Source organism: Macadamia integrifolia, chromosome 6, assembly GCF_013358625.1.
Source record: "Macadamia integrifolia cultivar HAES 741 chromosome 6, SCU_Mint_v3, whole genome shotgun sequence".
NCBI classification, from domain to species: Eukaryota; Viridiplantae; Streptophyta; class Magnoliopsida; order Proteales; family Proteaceae; genus Macadamia; species Macadamia integrifolia.
Genome location: NC_056562.1, coordinates 27,489,021 through 27,507,705, shown reverse-complemented (window position 1 = coordinate 27,507,705; position 18,685 = coordinate 27,489,021). Strand labels below are relative to the sequence as shown.

Here is an 18,685-nt window from a genome sequence, read left to right as displayed (position 1 = left end):
TCCCCTCCTCTTTTTCTATCAGCCCCTTCCCCTCTTGTGTGTGAGTAAAAGTTCCCTTGGAAAGTTCTATAGAATGTTAAAAGAAAAAAAAGTGAAAGACCGGTGGCAACAGTGGAAGGCCGGAAGCTGCGGTGCGTGGGTGGGCCACAGCTCCGCCCCAGCCGTCTCGCATTTTATGTGTTAGGCCGCAGATCATGGAAGTCAACCCAAATAGGACAAAGGAATTAATTAAGCCAAATAAGTAAATAACGGAAAAAGAAAGAAAAAAATGAATTGCGATCGTGGGGTCAAGAAGCGGTGGATTTATCGAGAATCCGCGTCCCAATGAAATCGTGAACCCCCATGTGGTGGTAGGGGTGTCAAACCGGACCAATTTGATTGAATCAATCGAAACCGGTTGGACTGATAGAGTCAATTGGAATCGGATGGAATGTATCAAATGCGATCTAATTTAATTGACTCTCTGACTCAGAAGCCCCTATCTGTAACATGTAAGATAAATTGGCCTACTTCCACACCATGAATTCAGTTGATATATAATTCTGATTTCACAGAATTCAGATCAGATTCTTGTAAAGTCCAATGATTGACACCTGGATTCCGCCAATGCATTGAAGAGAATAACTAAATGGAATCAAGTTGTCCATCACAGACCTATATGAGAACACATGAGGACATGATTCGGACTCGAATTCACGTGCTCAACACGTTTTAATTCATAGTCGATTACCAATCCAAAAAATAAAAGATACAAAGAAAGAAGTTAGGGCTTGTTGCAACTTGGTATTGCATCCCACGTGAAGCCTTTCTTGTCCCTAGTTCAGGCCTTCCTCATACGCCCAAACACAAATCACGCTAGTTGCGCTGCCTATTTCACTTTAATAATTATTATTATTTGGTGAAACCTATCTGGCTTATTTAGAAAGATTTTAGAAACCAGCATATCGCCAAGCCCGGCTTACGTCAGAGCTGAATTGAGAAAAACTTGTTATAAATCTTAAATCCCATATCTAACCGGCCCAACCCAAAAATTCATGCTGCAACTACAAGCCTGGCCTAGGGCAAATAATGAACTTACCAATAAAGCCCACAAAAAAGAGTTTAATAGGTGCTAGATATTCTCAGCCTGCAAAAGCAGATGACTTCTACAATATATAATTAGGGAAGCCCTCGGGCAGTAGTGGCAACAAAGGCCAAGTTGGGTTATTTGGATGATCGAATTTGAATTGGATCAAGGCCGAGGTTGAGGCCTTACCCAATGTAGTTAAATTTAAACCTGAATATCTCAAGGGCCATCATCCCAAGTAGTTCGCTGGCACCAGGCCCAAACCACTGAACAACTATCTTAGGCTGCAAAGTTGAACTATAAATGCAAGTTGAGCTAAAGAATGAAGGATTGAACCAAGAACCAAGCAAGTCCGGACGCATCAAGCTGCATAACCCCATTAATCTGAGAGTGGCATGATTTCAAGTATCGGCCATATTGGTATTGGCTGAGACCATTACTGATACCTCACCAATCATCCGTTGCACGTATCATTTCAGGGGTACAACAATAAAAAGCCAAGGCAAAAGTGACCAATCCTTACCGATACCAATAACTAGTTCCTTGGAGAGTGGTGATCAACACAAGAATACTGTCTCAAGCCCTGACTGACTATAGTAGCAATTTCACTTTTGACTGGTCTTCAAGTCATCAATTGAGATCTGTGGAGGATATGTTAATAAAAGTATAGATGAAAAAAAAAAAATATTGCAACAGGTTTTCAATCAGGTCAGAAATTGCAACAAGCTTGAATCAAATCTAACTCTAATTTGCCTTAAAAATGTAATCTCTCATATTTGGAGAAGTTGGAAAAAAGAAATTACAGATACAACAAAAAAATTCATTTAGACAAAATAAATTCACACTGAAAACAACCTCTAAGCATATCACCCAAACCATCAATCTCAATTTTTTGACTGGGCTGCTTCTTACTTTGACAACAATTTTCAATAATACAAGCTGAAACACTTTATCTCATATTCTCTATCTCATCTTCCATGGGGGGGAACAAAGCCAAAAGAAAAAAACGAAAGAAGAACAAAATTAAGAATGCCATGTAACACAAATGATGAGCATGGTAATCCACCATCTTGGATGTTGCTGGTAATCATCTATAGAGGCCAATACTCAAGAATGAAAGTCTAAACCAATAAAGAGAACAGCCTACTAAAGTACATGATCCCTTACCTGGTGACACCTGTTTAGCCAAAACAACAAACGAGGCTGAAGCACAGCTGAGTGAGAGAAACACCATCACCAACCCCTCTCTCTCTCTCTCTCTCTCTCTCTCTCTCTCTCTCTCTCTCAATGTTCAAACAGAGAAAATTCCAGGAGGAGATTGTGGTGAGCCAGTTTCCAGTAAAAAGCTCCTGCTGCAGTAGGACCTAGATGTACTTGAAGATGAAGGAAGATATCTTGCATCCCCACTGTGAAAGATCAACTCACCCCTTTGGACCTTCCCCTTGCTATCCCTTGCCATACCTTGAATGCCATCATAATCTTCATCTTTCATAGCCTTTATGAAACCACTATGCATCGGATCTGAACTCTCATAGAGCAGCCTCAAAACCTGTTTGATCGAAGGCCTTGCCCTTCCTTCTCTTTGAGTGCACCATCTCACAATTGTCGCAATTGTTTGAAGCTGCTCTGAGTCAAAGGAGTCCCTTATGGCAGGATCTACAAGTTCAGGTAGCCTAGATTCAGTTGCCATGAAAACCTGAGACCATTCCACTAGATTCCTACCATCTTGGATCGCTCGCCTTGCTGTCACAAGCTCCAGCAACAGCACACCATAACTGTAAACATCACTCTTCTCGGTCAGTTCCTGAGTCACCACATATTCTGGATCCATATAACCTGCAAACACTCCTTTAAGAGTTAGGTCTCTTTTGAACAGATAATAAAAAGAGATCAAATCTGAAATGTCAAATTTCTTCACTTACCTGGAGTTCCCCGTATATCAGTGTTCACTGGTTCAAAGGTAATTGTACCACTCTTTGAAGCATGCGCAAGGCCAAAGTCTGCAACCTAAAAATAGTACAAGTGGAAGGCAAAAAATAAAACAAAAAAGTAGGGTAGGGCTTTAATAGTATTATGACAGAACCAGAATTGTTCAGCCAACCCCAATAAGTTGGGATTAAGAATTAGTCGAGTACTAGAAGTAACAATAAATCCTCAAAGCTGAACACAAGATCAAAATTTGATCTATAGCCAAACTGTGTGCAATACCTTTGCAACAAAGTTCTCATCCAGTAAAATATTGCTGGACTTTATATCTCTGTGACAGAGAGGAGGATCACAATAAAAATGTAGGTATTCCTGCACAAGAGAACATAAATGGGGCAGCAAGTGAAAAAAGTCCAGAAAACATGTTAACTGGGTTTCAGCAAAAAGATTCAGGCTGTCAAATTTTAATCAACATGTTCTAGTGACAACATGTATTGGTTACCAGAGCATTAGCCACATCAATGGCAATCTGGATTCTTGTTTGCCAACTCAGTGGAGTTCTCCCAGGAGCTGAAAGAATGAATTGATCTTAGGTAGTGAACAAATTAAAGGATAGTGAAGGAAAAAAAGGACCAGAGTAACAGGCTGGAGATTCATACAATGAAGATGATCCTTTAAGCTTCCATTTTCCATGTACTCGTACATCAGAAATCTACCCAAAGGGGGAAAGAAATGTTAGATAGCCACATGCATGCAGGTCAGCAAGAAATACAATAGAAAATTACCTCTCATGTTTTTCTACACAAAAGCCCCTTAGAGCCACAAGATGACGATGATGCAGCCTCCCAAGAAGTTCCATCTCTCGGCAGAAGTCATCCTCTCCTTGCTTCGAAACTTTGTTCATCCGCTTCACTGCTGCCACAAATCCATCAGAGAACTGAGCCTTATAGACAGTACCAAAGCCCCCTCTTCCTATGACTCTACTGAAACTGTCTGTAGCCTTCTTTATTTCCTTATAGGTGATCTTCTGGAACATAGATGATGGACCTGCATGCAGTATGGTCTGATTTGAAACTTCATGTATCCGAGGATCAAGAAAGCATATAGACCTTAGAGAATTCAATGACCCAACCTTCCTGGAATTTTCGGCTCAGCCGATGTGGTAAAGCTTTACATGAGGTCTTGTCAGGACTTTCTGAATCCTCTAACTCTTTGCTTTTTCTACGAATGAGAAGTATCAATATTATCAGCAGAAGAACAGCCACTACAGTCACTGCACTGCCTACACCTGGGATTACCATGAGGTGGTTGGTGTGATGATGTTCCTTTGAACGTCTTCTAACTAACGACTGACTGGGGCTAGCAGCAGGTACAGTACTTGGAGAAGCCTCTGGTGTGAGTAAAGGTGGGGATGGCTCTGAAATACCATTTAAACAAAAAAGGATAAAATAAAATAAATCATCACCATAGATTTGAACTACAGTAAAACATAGGAAAATTAATAGATGTAGCATCTCTAAAAACCAAAGACGGTAAAAACCAAATCCTAAGATTTTTTGTTCAATTAACAGATTTCAACCAATAAGCGACAATAGTACTTCATGAGTATGATTAACTAACACAATTTGAAGTGTCTTGTAAACTATTTCAGATAATTAAGGAATCTTTTAAATTTGCCCGATTTTATTGGACACATTACCAAAAAGAAGCAGTACATTATGGTGTGTACAAGCAATTACTAAAAATTCTTGGTGAGGAGACAATTGGTTGGGCTTCAGACGAAGATGAATGATTTTAGAGTTAAGCTCTTTCACCAAGGACCACTTCAAAAATGAGCCATTGGTTGCCAAAGAAATGTCATCTTCAACTAAAAAACACTTCTCAAGTAAAAAGTTCCCGAAATCATTGGACTTCCGTTCATTATAGAAGATGTGTTCCACTAGAACTTCATGGGTTACATTGTTTCTTGTGCAACTTGAGCAACAAATAATTTGGGCCAACTTAATTAATTTTTCCCAGGTAACAGCTAGGCATGAAAACTGATTTGTTCATAAGCTCCATTATACATCAATAATTTATAATTAACCATTCAAATTATTAATAAATAAAATGTTAGACAAAACCCAGACGATGGGTGGATCCCATTAAAATTCAATTTCAGAAGCACTTAGAATAAGTAGACCAATAAAGAAATGGAATCAACTATGATGAAAACCACACAAAAACCAAAAATGATACTCATTCAAGATTTAAAACGATAGATTTGTTGGAAAAACCGGATATTTATTTGGATATTAAGTATTCTTACAGTTTTCCATAAAAAACTCCCAGCCATAGGCCCATAACCTCCAACATAAGCCTACCTGAAGGAATACCAAGCCCTTGAAGTCCAAAGAAACAGCTTGCCATTTCAATGGCAGACTCATTGTCACCTTGACTTGCAAGTGCAGCAAACGTTGCATCCCGGCAGGTACCAAATGTCATATTATTGTCTGCTCCTACCAGGTGGTGAAGGTATAAAATTCCAGCATTTATGCACCGTCTACAACTACTCTCCGCGGAAAGTGGCAACTTACAATTCTCTGTGACATTACCGAACTTTGGAGACTGCAGCATTTGCAAGACAGTTGTCCGGCCCTCACACTCATAATTAACTGGAATTTTAGTACCAAGTGCACAAAAAACTGTCGCATTTGGAGGGATACCATGCATTTCTAGAGTTCCAGATATGGAATGAAGGCAGACCTCAGATAACTCTGAAGGGACCCCCAGGTTGCTTGTCAAATTGGCATAACGAGCAATAGCAACTGCAACAAAGGCATTGACATAACGGCAGCACTTCCCTCTGTCATCACTCTTAGAGCACACAGAAGCTGCCAAAGTAAAATTTGATGTACTTAAGTCCAGGGGGCAATCTGCACAAATGGAAGAGAAAGAGATTTCTTGTCAGACAGCAATGTAACAAAAATGAATTGCCTTGCCACATAGATGACTCGGCAGCTATTCAGAACACAAAGAAAACCTAAGGTAAAGATCACATTAAATAACAGTCAGATCATGAGTAAATTCACCTATGAGAGACATTCCGCAGTTTAAAGAAAAGTTCTTAACATTTAAATCTGTGTAGATTTTGGATTATTTGTTTTATTAAATTCACAATTATACTTGCATAAAAAAAATTTCATTTCGGCATTTAACAGATGTCACTTTATGAGATGCAAATCCAAAGTCAATGTTTCCGAATGCTATAATATGCTGCCGATCCAGCTCGAGTCCCCCATATTGTATTCCACTGTGTTAGATTGAGCACCTCTCTTGTATGGTTGACATACTTGATATCCTTTATGCAAAGCCCCTGTCGACTATTGGGTGGGTGGGGGGGATATATTAACTGAGCAACATGGATATGTCTAAATGACATTGGTCATATACATTGAGTCCCAAGTATCCACTTAAGGGTGAAATTGAACCATGAACCCCGGCCCAGGAATCCTTGTGAACTAGCAAGTAGATGAAGAATGGTTTATTACCAAAATATTAATAAGCCATCTTATCTTGACAGCAAACGCTCAAAAAAAGAATGAGTCAAACATCGTTGAACTGAATTTAAGCCAAAACGTGAAGAAATAGCAGATGATCTGCTAAACTCAATCCCAAGAAATCAAACATACAAGTATACAATCAAACTAATAGAAACCAAGAATCAAATTCACCCTCATTAGCAATATTCCATCACAAAACCCACATACAGGAAACAAAGACAAGTTCTTAAACGCCCATTGAACGGAAAAGGAAACCAGTAGACATTATCAGAGAATAGTCGGGGAACTCCCCTTCTAATATACAACTAAATGCAACAGAAGACACTTTTCGGTTCACTACACCACCAAATGATAGTGCCAAAACCCCAACAGTTTAAGAAAAAAAATAAATATATATATATATATATATAGAAAAGTAAAATTTTCTCCCTAGTTTAAGAGTGAACAAATAGTCTGAAGAACTTACTTCTAAAATGCCAAACAACCCACCAACACCCATTCCCCAATTTCACCATGTCCTCCCACAATAAGCCCAACAATTCCAAAATGTAACTGATTCGCTTAAACAAACTGAGGTTAAACTAAAGAAATGAGTAATCGTATAGCTAACGTTTACAGGGGTTAGCACATTTTAGCCATTTCTTTCCCTCTTTTCCATCCCGTAACAGCCTTGCTTCCTCTAAAAGCCAAAAAAAAAAAAACAGAGTAAAATAGAACTTAAAAACGAAAGGAACGAAGAAGAGAAAAACTAACCTCCACCCATCACTATTTGCTGCAATTTGAGGAAAACTAGAAAACCCAAGAGCACGACAGCTCCTCCGTGCACCACCATTGCCGAGGCAGAGAGAGTAGGAGCTAAGAGGGCTTGAAGAGAAGAACTAAAGGAGGAGCATCTCCGATGTAGCTACAGAATACAAACCCACTTCCTCCTGAATTAGTGCGAGAGAATCCGGTCTGAGGACACAGCTGTGGTACTGTACCCAATAAGAGTTGTGACTCTGTGAGTGGTGGGTCCATTCAAGAAAGTCTCAAGTTTTCCAAACCCTGCAGAAAACACAAGGCAACCTGACAAAAATATGTGAGACTATAGAGTATCCAGACACAGAGAGAGAGAGAGAGAGAGAGAGAGAGAGAGAGAGAGAGGCCAAAGCCTTTGCTAAATTGGGTGTCGGAGCCATCGGAGCCAGGGAGCATGCTTCCCCTGGCACAGCCTTCTTCATTTATCTCGATAGCAGAGGCAAACGCAATGGATACAAATTAGGGACCCACAGCTTCTGGGATTCACCGTTGGATTGGAATCTGAATAATAAACGTAGTACCAAGGCATCGACAAGGTTCTTTACTTCATTTATTATAGTGACTAGACAACCGGATGAGAATTGAGAAGCTACTAAAATCAACATAAAATGCAAATAACAACCATTCACAATACAGGGTTTTTACGATATTCGATAATTTACCTACATCCCTAAAGTAGTGTCGGTAAAGGTTTTGTATTTACTTAAGACACTATTTTTAACTGCACCTACAATTAAGAGCGCGCACACACAATTTTTTTAAGTTGAAACTGAGATGTCACTCACTGTGTCGATACAATGTGTAGTACCTATTAAACGAGAGCACTCATTCCCAGTGCTTAGCACCCACTAAGCACTCAATAAATAATACAATAAATCGGATGGCTTATATCAATGCTTTATAGTTAAGCCTTACATAGCATATACATCCACAACTAGCTAACATGCGAAACGAATCTATCTGATGATCCGATTTAAGTACGGAGATGACTACGCCGCTAGACATAAGAAAGTTCTTGTCCCAGTGGGTTTGTAACACTTTGGAAATAAACTGGTAACATAATTTGCTATCCCTTGACACAGTAGATCCCGTCCAAGCTGCTGAAACAATGGACCCTGCTGGTTGTTGCTTGGCCGCATAAGAATTAATGGGATAAGTCAAAATTTGGTGGCCCTTGTCAACAAGATCCAAAGTGGCCCACCATTTATCTCACTTCCTATAGTTTATTGCTGTCCATTAATTATGATGAACCCTTTGTTTAAATGATTGCCCATCTCTCTCCTTAAATTATTATTTTTTTCTCATTTTTTAACAACTTAAGATAGGTGAGTTCACATCCTCTGCAGTAAAAGATGAGGTGTGATGAGTATCGAATGATCGAGAGTATCTAGACACGCACTTCAAGAAACTCCCAACCATTCAATGCTCATTGCATTGATGCAAATGTTGTAGACAATTTTCACACAACATAGCCTAAGGGTATATGTTTAGAATTTTAATGCCTAATTAAGCTGGCTAATACATGGCATATTTCAACCCTCTTTGTAAGTTTTCCTATTTGGCTATGTTTGGAGATCAATAAATGATAATAAAAAAAAAAAAAGTGAAACTGTAGAGAAAAAAACCCATAAATCAATTATGGAAGAAGTTTTTTTGATCTATTGACCAAGTAACGACACAATGGTTTGGAGTTCTAGAACACACAAATGACATAAAGCCCGCCCTATATTTAACAAATCGTAAATATATACCCTCTATTTTGCTTTTCTTTTCCTATTTTACTCATAAAAGTGATTCAATAAAAAACATATTGAAATTAATTAAGGAGAAAAATCGATATATATACTCATAATCTCGATCACCATAACTGTTGTATTTTTATTTTTTATTTTTTCCATCTTCCCTTACATCGAAGACGGCACCACTAGGAGCAATCTGGGCCTAGAAAAACCTGAAACCAGGCTGGAGCCTGCCTTTTTTTTTTTCGGGATGTGGGGGTGGTGGGGAGGGTTTAGAAATCCCAGCCAGATTTTGGAACAAATGTGTTTTGGATTGTGGATTTAAGTTTGGTCTATCCCAAGGCCAGTATACATTATAGGTTTTTTTTTTTTTCTTTTTCTGATTACTATAAACTCATGTTATATTATTATGAAGAAAGCGGTTATGTGCGTGTCTCGAGGCCTGATGGGAGCACATGATAAAGCATCTATAGAGTTGTTTTATTTCATTTTATGAGGGTGGATTAATCATTTCGCCGCCATATGTCTAGACACAAGAGCCACACGTTAACACCTCCCTTATCTCTCTTTCTCTCTTCCCACAATATTCAACAAATATGTTATTGGAGATTGTAACTTTGGTGCATGGAAGGGTGATGTAAGGGGTGGGTAACATCCAATTCTTCCTATTTCGTGTTCCAATGCTCCTAGCTTGACTAATCTCATAATATATTCTATGTTGTGTGACGACTTTATTCTTAAACTGAACTTTACATATGCATGCGCTTAATTTTCAATACCGATGAGGAAAGTAAGACTTACCAATTTTAAAGGTGGAAGCGAAAAGACAATCTAATTGAAAAGCAAAGGTTAGTTTTTTCACAAAAGCAAAAGGAAAAAAATAAATAAAAACAAAAAGAAGAGGTAAAGGGTTTTTTCCAATTCTTACATGCATTCCTATTTTTATTTATTTATCTAAGAAAATAGAAAATACTAAATATAAGAATGTGTGTATATGTGTAAGATACGTTTTAGGCTTAGAGAGTCTTATCCTTAAGAAATAGATAGTTAAATATAAGATGGTTTTTTTTACCTAATATTTGAGAGAGGGGAATAAGGATTCAGTTCTTACTTGCGTATTGATTGTCTAATGCATATCAAACCGTTGGGAGTACTTGGATATGCATCTCAATACATGGATGAACATCCCAAGGGGTTCCTAGCCATTGAATGCGTGTCAAACACCCAATGCGACTGAAGAGGATCTCATTCAGAATAATAATGATTATAGATTTGTGATTGAAGGAAAATTTTCACCTTAAATATAGGTAGTTCATACTTTCATGTAAGTCCCAAATGGTGATGGTTCTTCAAAATACACTTTATCATTTTTTTTTTAATGCAAGAAACTAAACATTCATTAATTAAAATTGATTAAGAAAGTGATACTTCTTTTCTCTTTTTTTTGGTAAGAAAAGATATGATACTCTTAGCAACCATGGGAAGCATGGATTTAGGGGACGATATCGGCAGATCTAGATTGAATTGGATTGGTTGGTTTTGTTCTTTTTTTTTTAATATTAATTTTTTACTATTTTACCTCTAAAACGATATGGATACTCGATCCGAATCGATCAAGGATTGAGGATCAATCTCAATTGATACCAACCTAATACAGCCGATACAGCTGATACGATCAATACGAGACCAATACTTGAAACCATGATGGGAGGTGACAATAAGTAGTCACCATCTTATGTGGCACACTAGACACTGAACCAAAGCCACAAAATTGGCTTGGTGCCAAACTTCTTGCAATCATCTGTCGTTACATCAAGCAAGGCTATTTTTTTTAAATAAGAGAAAAAAAAACACCACCTGGTCAAAGTTGAGATCTCCTGTATGTATATTCACCTGAGCGCACACTTTAGATGCCAACACATGTTCTACTTAATATCATTTAAATGGTGAAAAGGATATTTATGGAAACAAAATAACATGTGTCAGCACATAGGCGTACATTCACACGTGCAGAGGATTTGAACTCACCTAATTGTGTACCCCTACACCCAGACACAAGCTTTAAAAAATTATCCTACCATCAGTGGTCAATGCCTTCGTGCACTCTCTCATTGATCCACATGTTGACACAATAACCACATGATTGGAAAGCGATCCCTCAATCTTATAATAAATATGAAAATATATTGAGGAAATAAAAATCTCGAGGACGATAGGGTGCCGATTCCATCCAACACGATCTCACATATAAGTTGTGAGATTCACATCGACATTTTATGTCCTCCCCACAAATTTGTGTCCGCAAAGAATCCATCTCGAACTATTCAATTGCCCTTGCCACTTGTCAATCAGATGAATTGAATATAAAACAAACTGTCCGTGGGTTAGATTTGAAACATCCTTTATAGACCAACTATCATTTCAATCATACCACAATTTTGGCATTGCAAGGTTTCAATACTTCTTAAAACTTTTTTTATATTCTTATAAGAATTTTTTTTATTGTACACCTAATTTATCATAATAAACTGCCAAATCACAAGTATTTAGAGAATGAGCTTCTTTTTTTTTTTATTATTATTTTTATAAAGCTTCCCGTGTTGGATGATGGGGGTGGGAGATTTTATATATCTTTCAAAAAGGATTTTTTAAAGCTCCTGATCTCCATGTAAGTTCTTAGCCTTCACGCGTTCATTAAAAAAAGAAAATCATAGGTCCTTTTTAATAAATTGAAATTATAGATTCATATGTTTATAATAGGGTGCAAGTTTGACTCAGTGTGTTTGAACTCATCCGAAACTCGTGCAAGTTTGACCCAGTGAGTTTGAAGTCATCCGAAACTCATTTGAAATTTAAAGATATAAATTAGGCTTTCAATCTACATATTGTGCTACGATTGGGATTTACATTGAATTAAAAAATACATATTTATGTTTAAAAATGTTAAAAATAACATAACATTGATAAAAACAAAGTCATGTTTAACCCATCTTAAGCTTGACACTTGACGGGTTTGAACCTAAGTTGAACCCAAGCTTGAACTAAACCCCAGCAGCCTAGGGTGGACTTAGAGAGAGAGAGAGAGAGAGAGAGAGAGAGAGAGAGAGAGAGAGAGAGAGAGAGAGAGAGAGAGTTCACCACCAGCTAAATGAAAAACCTTATTCCTAATTTTGAATGAGTTTGCTAGCTCTTAGGCATGCTCAATAATCTCTTTTATTTTTTTAACATAAAAATAAAAAAATTATTAAAAAACATGCTTCAGATTCAGAATTCTTGGGATGGAAGTTCTGGGAGATCTTGGTTGAAATTAGAGACATCAATACATGTAAAGTAATACAATACACTAATTTTAACTTGAAAATTTTTCTAAGGTGAGGAAAAACCAGAAGATTTATCTTACAATCATTTATAATCGATATAATATTCTCAAAGACCTAATAATTCATATGTACATTAACTTTACTTTTTCTTTGAGCAACAATGTTAGTGAAAACATCATCTGCAATGAATGCGGAGGTGCAGTAATCATCAGATAATCGAGACGATCTTGAGGCACATGCCCAGATGCTCTTAGTCATTCAATGTTCACTACACGACCGCACTCATTGTAAAGAATACCTGTTCATGATGTCATGTTAAGATTAAAAAATAGAGAACCCAAGAACTAATTTTCTTTTTCTCTAGCTATTGGGAAAAGAATACAGAACAAGAGAGAAAGGAGTTCCATTCGGACTAACCCAGATGGGAGGAGAGTTTGCACATTCCTTTGATTATTATTTTCCTTTGTGACTAAGGTCATCCTTTTATATTCATTAAAGAAGGAAAGAGGTGAAGTGGAGGCATGGACACTGGACAGGTCAGGTGGATGTGAGGAAGAATGAACCATCAACATTGGTCGACGACGATGGGGCTCTAACTAAGGGGCAAGAGTGGGCCCAGCTATCCAGAATTCCAGCTCCGGATTTGCCCAGATTCCTATTTTCCAACGATTCCACTTTAGCCACGTTAATCGCCGCTGAACGCTAAAAGTAGCGTTAGTTAACGCTTTCACGCGGCCAATGCCGCCCATACCCTGTGTCGCTGTCTCCCAAGCCCAGACGTCTTCATTGCCTGTTCCTTTTTATGACTCCGCCTGCTGCTGCAAAGGACTAAAGAGAGTCGAGACTCGAGAGACTTTCCTTTTCCTCTTCTCTACCATTGTCTTCCCATGGAAACCTGAAAGAACCCAGAAAAACTATTCCTCTCCCATCTATTTCTGTGTCTTTGGGGGAAATTAGTATTAAGTAACGAACTGAAGATAAGGATGAAGGTTGGTAAATGTCTACACACATCAGCTACACATTTGTTCTGGTTCTGCGTTGTTCTTTACTTGTTTTGTTTCTTTTATTTAACCCTACATTTCTGAATTACAGAGAGCCACCTCATTTCACTACATTGCAGCTTTGTTCCTTTCTGCTAGTTTCATCGTCTGTTCTTCCGCTCTTAAGGTTTCTTTCTTCTCTTCCACTTCCCATCTTCTTTCATTTTATTTTCTATTACAACTTTTCATTTCAACCCATATTTTAAATCCTATAATCTTTCGTATCAGCTTGGGCAAACATGCGTATCAGATAAAAACTGTGACACGGGTTTGCACTGCGAGACGTGCCTTGCCGACGGCAACATTAGGCCGAGGTGTACTCGGATTCAGCCGGTGATTCCCACAACAAAGGTACCTTTTTCCATGCTTTCTCTACTTTCATCTCTTGTTTTCTTGGATTTCTTCTCTTTTTTCTGAATTGCTAGAGTGGGTGGTTGGTGATTAGGTGAAAGGGCTACCCTTCAATCGGTATTCATGGCTGACGACGCACAACTCCTTTGCCCTTTTGGGAGCTAAGTCGACCATTGGCTCTGTTATTCTCTCTCCAGAGAACCAGCAAGATACAGTCACTAATCAGCTCAATGTATGTATAACAATCTCTCATTCCCTTCACTTCTACTTCACATTTCAAACTGAAAACTCTTTCAAGAAGTCTTAAGTTACAAATCCAGGGACTTGATTTTACTGGTAATTAAAAGAATATATTTTTTGTTAACGAAGAATTAGCAGGTAATTAAGAGCTAATGCTATGGGTATTTTTTTGTCTTTGTAAAGTAAATAAGTAAGCTTTTTTCATAGCTTTCCATATCATCTGTCAAATAGCTACATAGATGACTCTATCAATGATGCATCTTCTGATTGGAGGAGTTGGTGAAACTGATTGGGCAGTTCTCTTGTCATTTGCTTGCTTCTAAGTTAACCTAACTCACCTTTTCCTTTTGGATGTTTCTCTCCTAATTTAAAAATCCCAATTCCCCAACTTCTTCTACCTAACCAACTTGATTGCACTACAGCATTTATTTAATGTTTAAGGGGCCCGGGGGGGGGGGGGGGAGTGGGTGGAGACTTTTTTTTTGAAGTACTTTCAAGTTGTTTGTTTTGTTTCTCTCTTTAAAAGAAGGCGAAAGGTTTTGTGCACCGTCGTGCACAAAACTTCCCACATACAATGAAGAGATTGGAAAATTCATAATTATTCCCCCTATTATGCAAAGGATAGACTATCTATAAAGTCTCATCCAACCTCAATGAAGACAAGAAGGAATCTCTTCTGCAAGTAGTAGGTCTTTTTTCTTTTCTTTAATAAGAGAAATTTTCTCTTCACCCACAGATCGTGATTCATGAAGCGAATTGATGGTCATAATTATTCCCCTTATTATACAAAGTGTAAAACTACCTTTGGATCCTTCGTCTTTATTGCTGTTGGATGGGACTCTAAGAGCAGCTGTGGATGATTGATTTATGACCCATGATTCTGTCAACTAGGGTGAAGAGAAAATTTCTCCTATGTGAATAATGTTTCTGAGGTGTGGGGTTTGTATGCATACCCTGTATTTCCTAGATTTTGAAATAGGCCATGGACTCCAAAACTGGCTAACCAATCAATTGCATGAATTAAATGCTTATCAGAGAGCCTGGATGTTCCCAAAATTACCAATTAATTGGAATTAGATAGTCAAGAATTGAATCAAGATCAGTTGGCGAAGTTATCAAATTCTGTCTTGACTTTTGATATGATCCTCACAGTAGTTACTGTTTTTGTTATTTAATCATCCATTAATATTAAGAAGTTGAATTCCATTGCAGAATGGTGTTAGGGGTTTGATGCTTGATATGTATGACTTCATGAATGACATTTGGTTGTGTCACTCCTATGGCGGCAACTGCTACAACTACACAGCCTTTGTAAGTCTCTTTTATAAGAAAGATTAGTTTATCTTTGAGGCTGATTAACTTATATGGTTCAGTCTTATTTATAACTACTTACTTCAAGTTCTGATTATCCAGCAACCTGCGATTAACGTATTGAAAGAGATTCAAGCCTTTCTTGTTGCAAACCCATCGGAGATCATCACCATTTTTATCGAAGACTATGTCACTTCTCCGAAGGGATTAACGAAGGTATTCGATGCTGCAGGCCTCAATAAATTTTGGTTTCCAGTGTCTCGGATGCCCAAAAATGGTGGAGATTGGCCAACAGTTGATGATATGGTAACCCGGAATCAGCGTCTAGTGGTCTTCACCTCTAAATCAGCTAAGGAGGCTTCAGAAGGAATTGCATATGAATGGAATTATGTTGTGGAGAACCAATGTGAGTCTACAACTCCCATAGACTCCCTTTGTTTCCATATAAAAAGGTGAAAAAGGAAAATGTTCCTGTAAAATAGGAAAAGTGAGGCAAATGGGTTTCTTTTTCTAATGATAGTTGGCTAAAATTTCAGATGGTAATGGTGGGATAATTGCGGGTTCCTGTCCAAACCGTGCGGAATCATCTCCCATGAACAGAACAACCAAATCACTTGTTTTACAGAACTACTTCCCTGATGCCCCAAACATAGGGAGAGCTTGCAAAGATAATTCAGCTCCCCTTATGAATATGATGAACACCTGCTACAAAGCATCTGGTAATCGGTGGCCAAACTTTATTGCTGTTGACTATTACAAGGTATATATTGAGGGATGGATACATACCAGAGTTGCTGTTCTTCAAAAATATGATAGTGCAGCCAAAGAATACTTATTTGATTGAATTCTATGTTCTGGTGTTGCAGAGGAGTGAAGGAGGGGGTGTCTCAGATGCTGTAGATGTAGCTAATGGTCATCTGGCATGTGGGTGTACCACCATTGCCTCTTGCAAGGTTAGCTACCTTTATTATAATTATCCAATAGTAATCCAATACAACACTAATTCAAAAGTGAATTAATATCAATCAATATGAGATTTAACTCTTTTTTTTATATGTGATGTGCAGCCAAACGCAACCTTTGGAACATGTGACACCGTAGACCCAAAGGCTGCTTCTGCACTTACTGCGGCTTCAAATATCAGTGCTGCGTCATTGGAGAGAGGAGCGTTCCAACTGCGGTGGTTCACTGGGGCACTATCAGTCACTGTTTTATCTTCGCTACTATGGTTATAGGTTCTTTCAGATTTAACCCAGATAGATCCTAACTCGTTGTATCTCTTTAGAAAAGCTTCACAAGAGTCGAGAAGAGCTTCGTTTGGTTAGAATTTAGGTGAAAGTGAAGTAGACGGAATGAAGGGTTCATTTCCCTGGAAACGAGTTGAATGAAAATAGCCAATTGTGAAGTAAAATTACATTTCCTTTCATGTTGACTTCATTACGTTGGAAAAGAGATTCTCTCTGTCTCTCCACGAGGCAAAATAATGGCGTTTGTATAGAGATTCCGCCTTATGTAGAGAACTTTTGTATTTTTTTGTGTGTGGGGTGGGGTTGTCCTCAAGAGGCCCGCCCTTCCGCCGCACACACATAGGGGTATGCAATGATCATCGCGCTCCGGCCTATGTGTGCGTGCCCTATATGAAGGCCCAAGGTCCTCTCATAGATGAAAAAACTTTATCACTGGGGAAGAAAGAACCTTGTCAATCTAGAGTAAGAAACATCAGCGCACGGGGCCAATAGGAGAGGGGTAACATGGTCTTTTTACACCCACCTATGTATGGCATAGACAACGTCAGACTAGTAGGGTTCTTTTTCTCTTCTTTGGGAGAGAGTTTTCTATGGGGGAGTATGCCCCTCTGCCTAGACACATTGGAGGGGGTGGGGGTGGGGAAATGATTGCCCCCCAACCCCGTGAAAGGGAAAATGACATCCATGTGAAAGTTTTTTCGTGTGTTCCCATTGGCCTTCACAACTGCAGAAATCACTCTCTCCTTTCTCTGGGAGAAAGAAGGCTATCTGATTACTTGGCAACTACGCCTAGGCCAATAGGAATGCGTGCATAGGCATCCAATTTGAGGGGTGGTGGCATCTTTTCACAACCAGGTAGCCCCTCCCCCATCTAGATGAAAGGATGCACTTGTACATATGCATGATTCATGTATAAAAACTGGACGCTTAAGTGCTTAACAAATGAAATAAATGTTTAATTATAGTCCGAGAAAATGGATCAGCTACTCGTTCGATCACCTGGTCATACAAGTCAGCATTTAACATCTATCCTTTTTGTTTCCAAACATACCCCTTTTTATCCTTGTAATGGTAGAAGGAAGGACATGTGTTGAATGCTGACTTGTACTACCAGATGATCGTACGAGCAACGGATCCTATCTCATAGTCTGGCTAGTCCGTCTGAAGCCTTTCCCACAATTTTAGGGTTTGATGACCTTTTTAGCTAGTAAGTTGGGTCAGGTTGAGATTTCCAGGTGAGTCTTCGGATTGAACACTTATGCAAAGAATATATGTCATACATATATGTATGTTATGTTATATGTATATATGTATATGATATATAAGAACAATGGGTAAATTATCATAAATTAATATATATCATTAATTTAATATATAAAACATAAAATTATTTAGATTAAATTTTTACTATCTTTGTATAAAAAATAATATGAAAAATGACAAAAAAAATGGTCAAGCCCAGCTTGCTTAGCTTGCTTACCGTGAGCCTGAAGGGCTTGGCCTTGTCTCATATATCTCAGCCGGACCTCAAGCCGAGCCTAGTAGTGCGTAAGACGAATAGGACTCCTTTGTAAGCGTACAAACGGTATTGTGACTCTTTTGTGATTTTACCTTTGATCCAAATCCGATATCCCATTCAAGATTGGTCAGGTATTGGTATCAGCCTCGGATGATTCGATAAAGATACTTAGAACCTTGTTTTAGATTAAATATATTTTTAAATTGGCATACCGGGCTTCCTGTTGTGCCCTCCAGGGTGACACATACGCTCTTCACCTTAATCCCGATAATAAATAAATGGGAAATTTTTTGTTACACTTCCTTTGTATAATTTTTTTTATATTATTATTTTCACATAATAAATAGTGGTTTCCACACTAATACTCTTTTTTTATCATGTGAAGTGAACCCATGCCATTCATTTAAAAAAAAAAAGAAGTGAACCCATGCCGACTAAATAAGAATGATGCTATTTTTCAAACCTTCATTACAAAGCAGAAGCGAGAATGTTGGTTTGAGTAACGCAAATATTGGTGAGAATCCAATGCCCAAAAACTTAAGGGTTTCTCCACAAGGTTTGGCCACATAGGGTGAGTTAGGGCCTA

General features: G+C 38.3%; 2 protein-coding genes across 2 annotated transcripts; one reads left to right on the top strand and one right to left on the bottom strand.

The window, feature by feature from the left end:
* Window positions 1-1,865: 1,865 nt before the first annotated feature.
* On the bottom strand, window positions 1,866-7,711 carry LOC122082516 (probable receptor-like protein kinase At1g49730). The gene is made up of 9 exons (XM_042650138.1): window positions 7,288-7,711; window positions 5,356-5,907; window positions 4,125-4,409; window positions 3,778-4,039; window positions 3,652-3,704; window positions 3,495-3,562; window positions 3,275-3,364; window positions 2,989-3,073; window positions 1,866-2,902 (listed from the first exon to the last, which is right to left on the bottom strand). The coding sequence occupies exons 1-9, from the start codon at window positions 7,364-7,366 to the stop codon at window positions 2,358-2,360; spliced, it is 2,019 nt and encodes a 672-aa protein (XP_042506072.1). The 5' UTR covers window positions 7,367-7,711; the 3' UTR covers window positions 1,866-2,357.
* A 5,385-nt stretch (window positions 7,712-13,096) lies between these two features.
* LOC122082518 (PI-PLC X domain-containing protein At5g67130-like) lies at window positions 13,097-16,759 on the top strand. The gene is made up of 9 exons (XM_042650141.1): window positions 13,097-13,380; window positions 13,484-13,558; window positions 13,660-13,782; window positions 13,877-14,014; window positions 15,235-15,333; window positions 15,436-15,739; window positions 15,870-16,093; window positions 16,200-16,286; window positions 16,401-16,759. Exons 1-9 carry the CDS (start codon window positions 13,375-13,377, stop codon window positions 16,566-16,568), a joined length of 1,224 nt encoding a protein of 407 aa, XP_042506075.1. The 5' UTR covers window positions 13,097-13,374; the 3' UTR covers window positions 16,569-16,759.
* The last annotated feature ends 1,926 nt before the right edge of the window (window positions 16,760-18,685 follow it).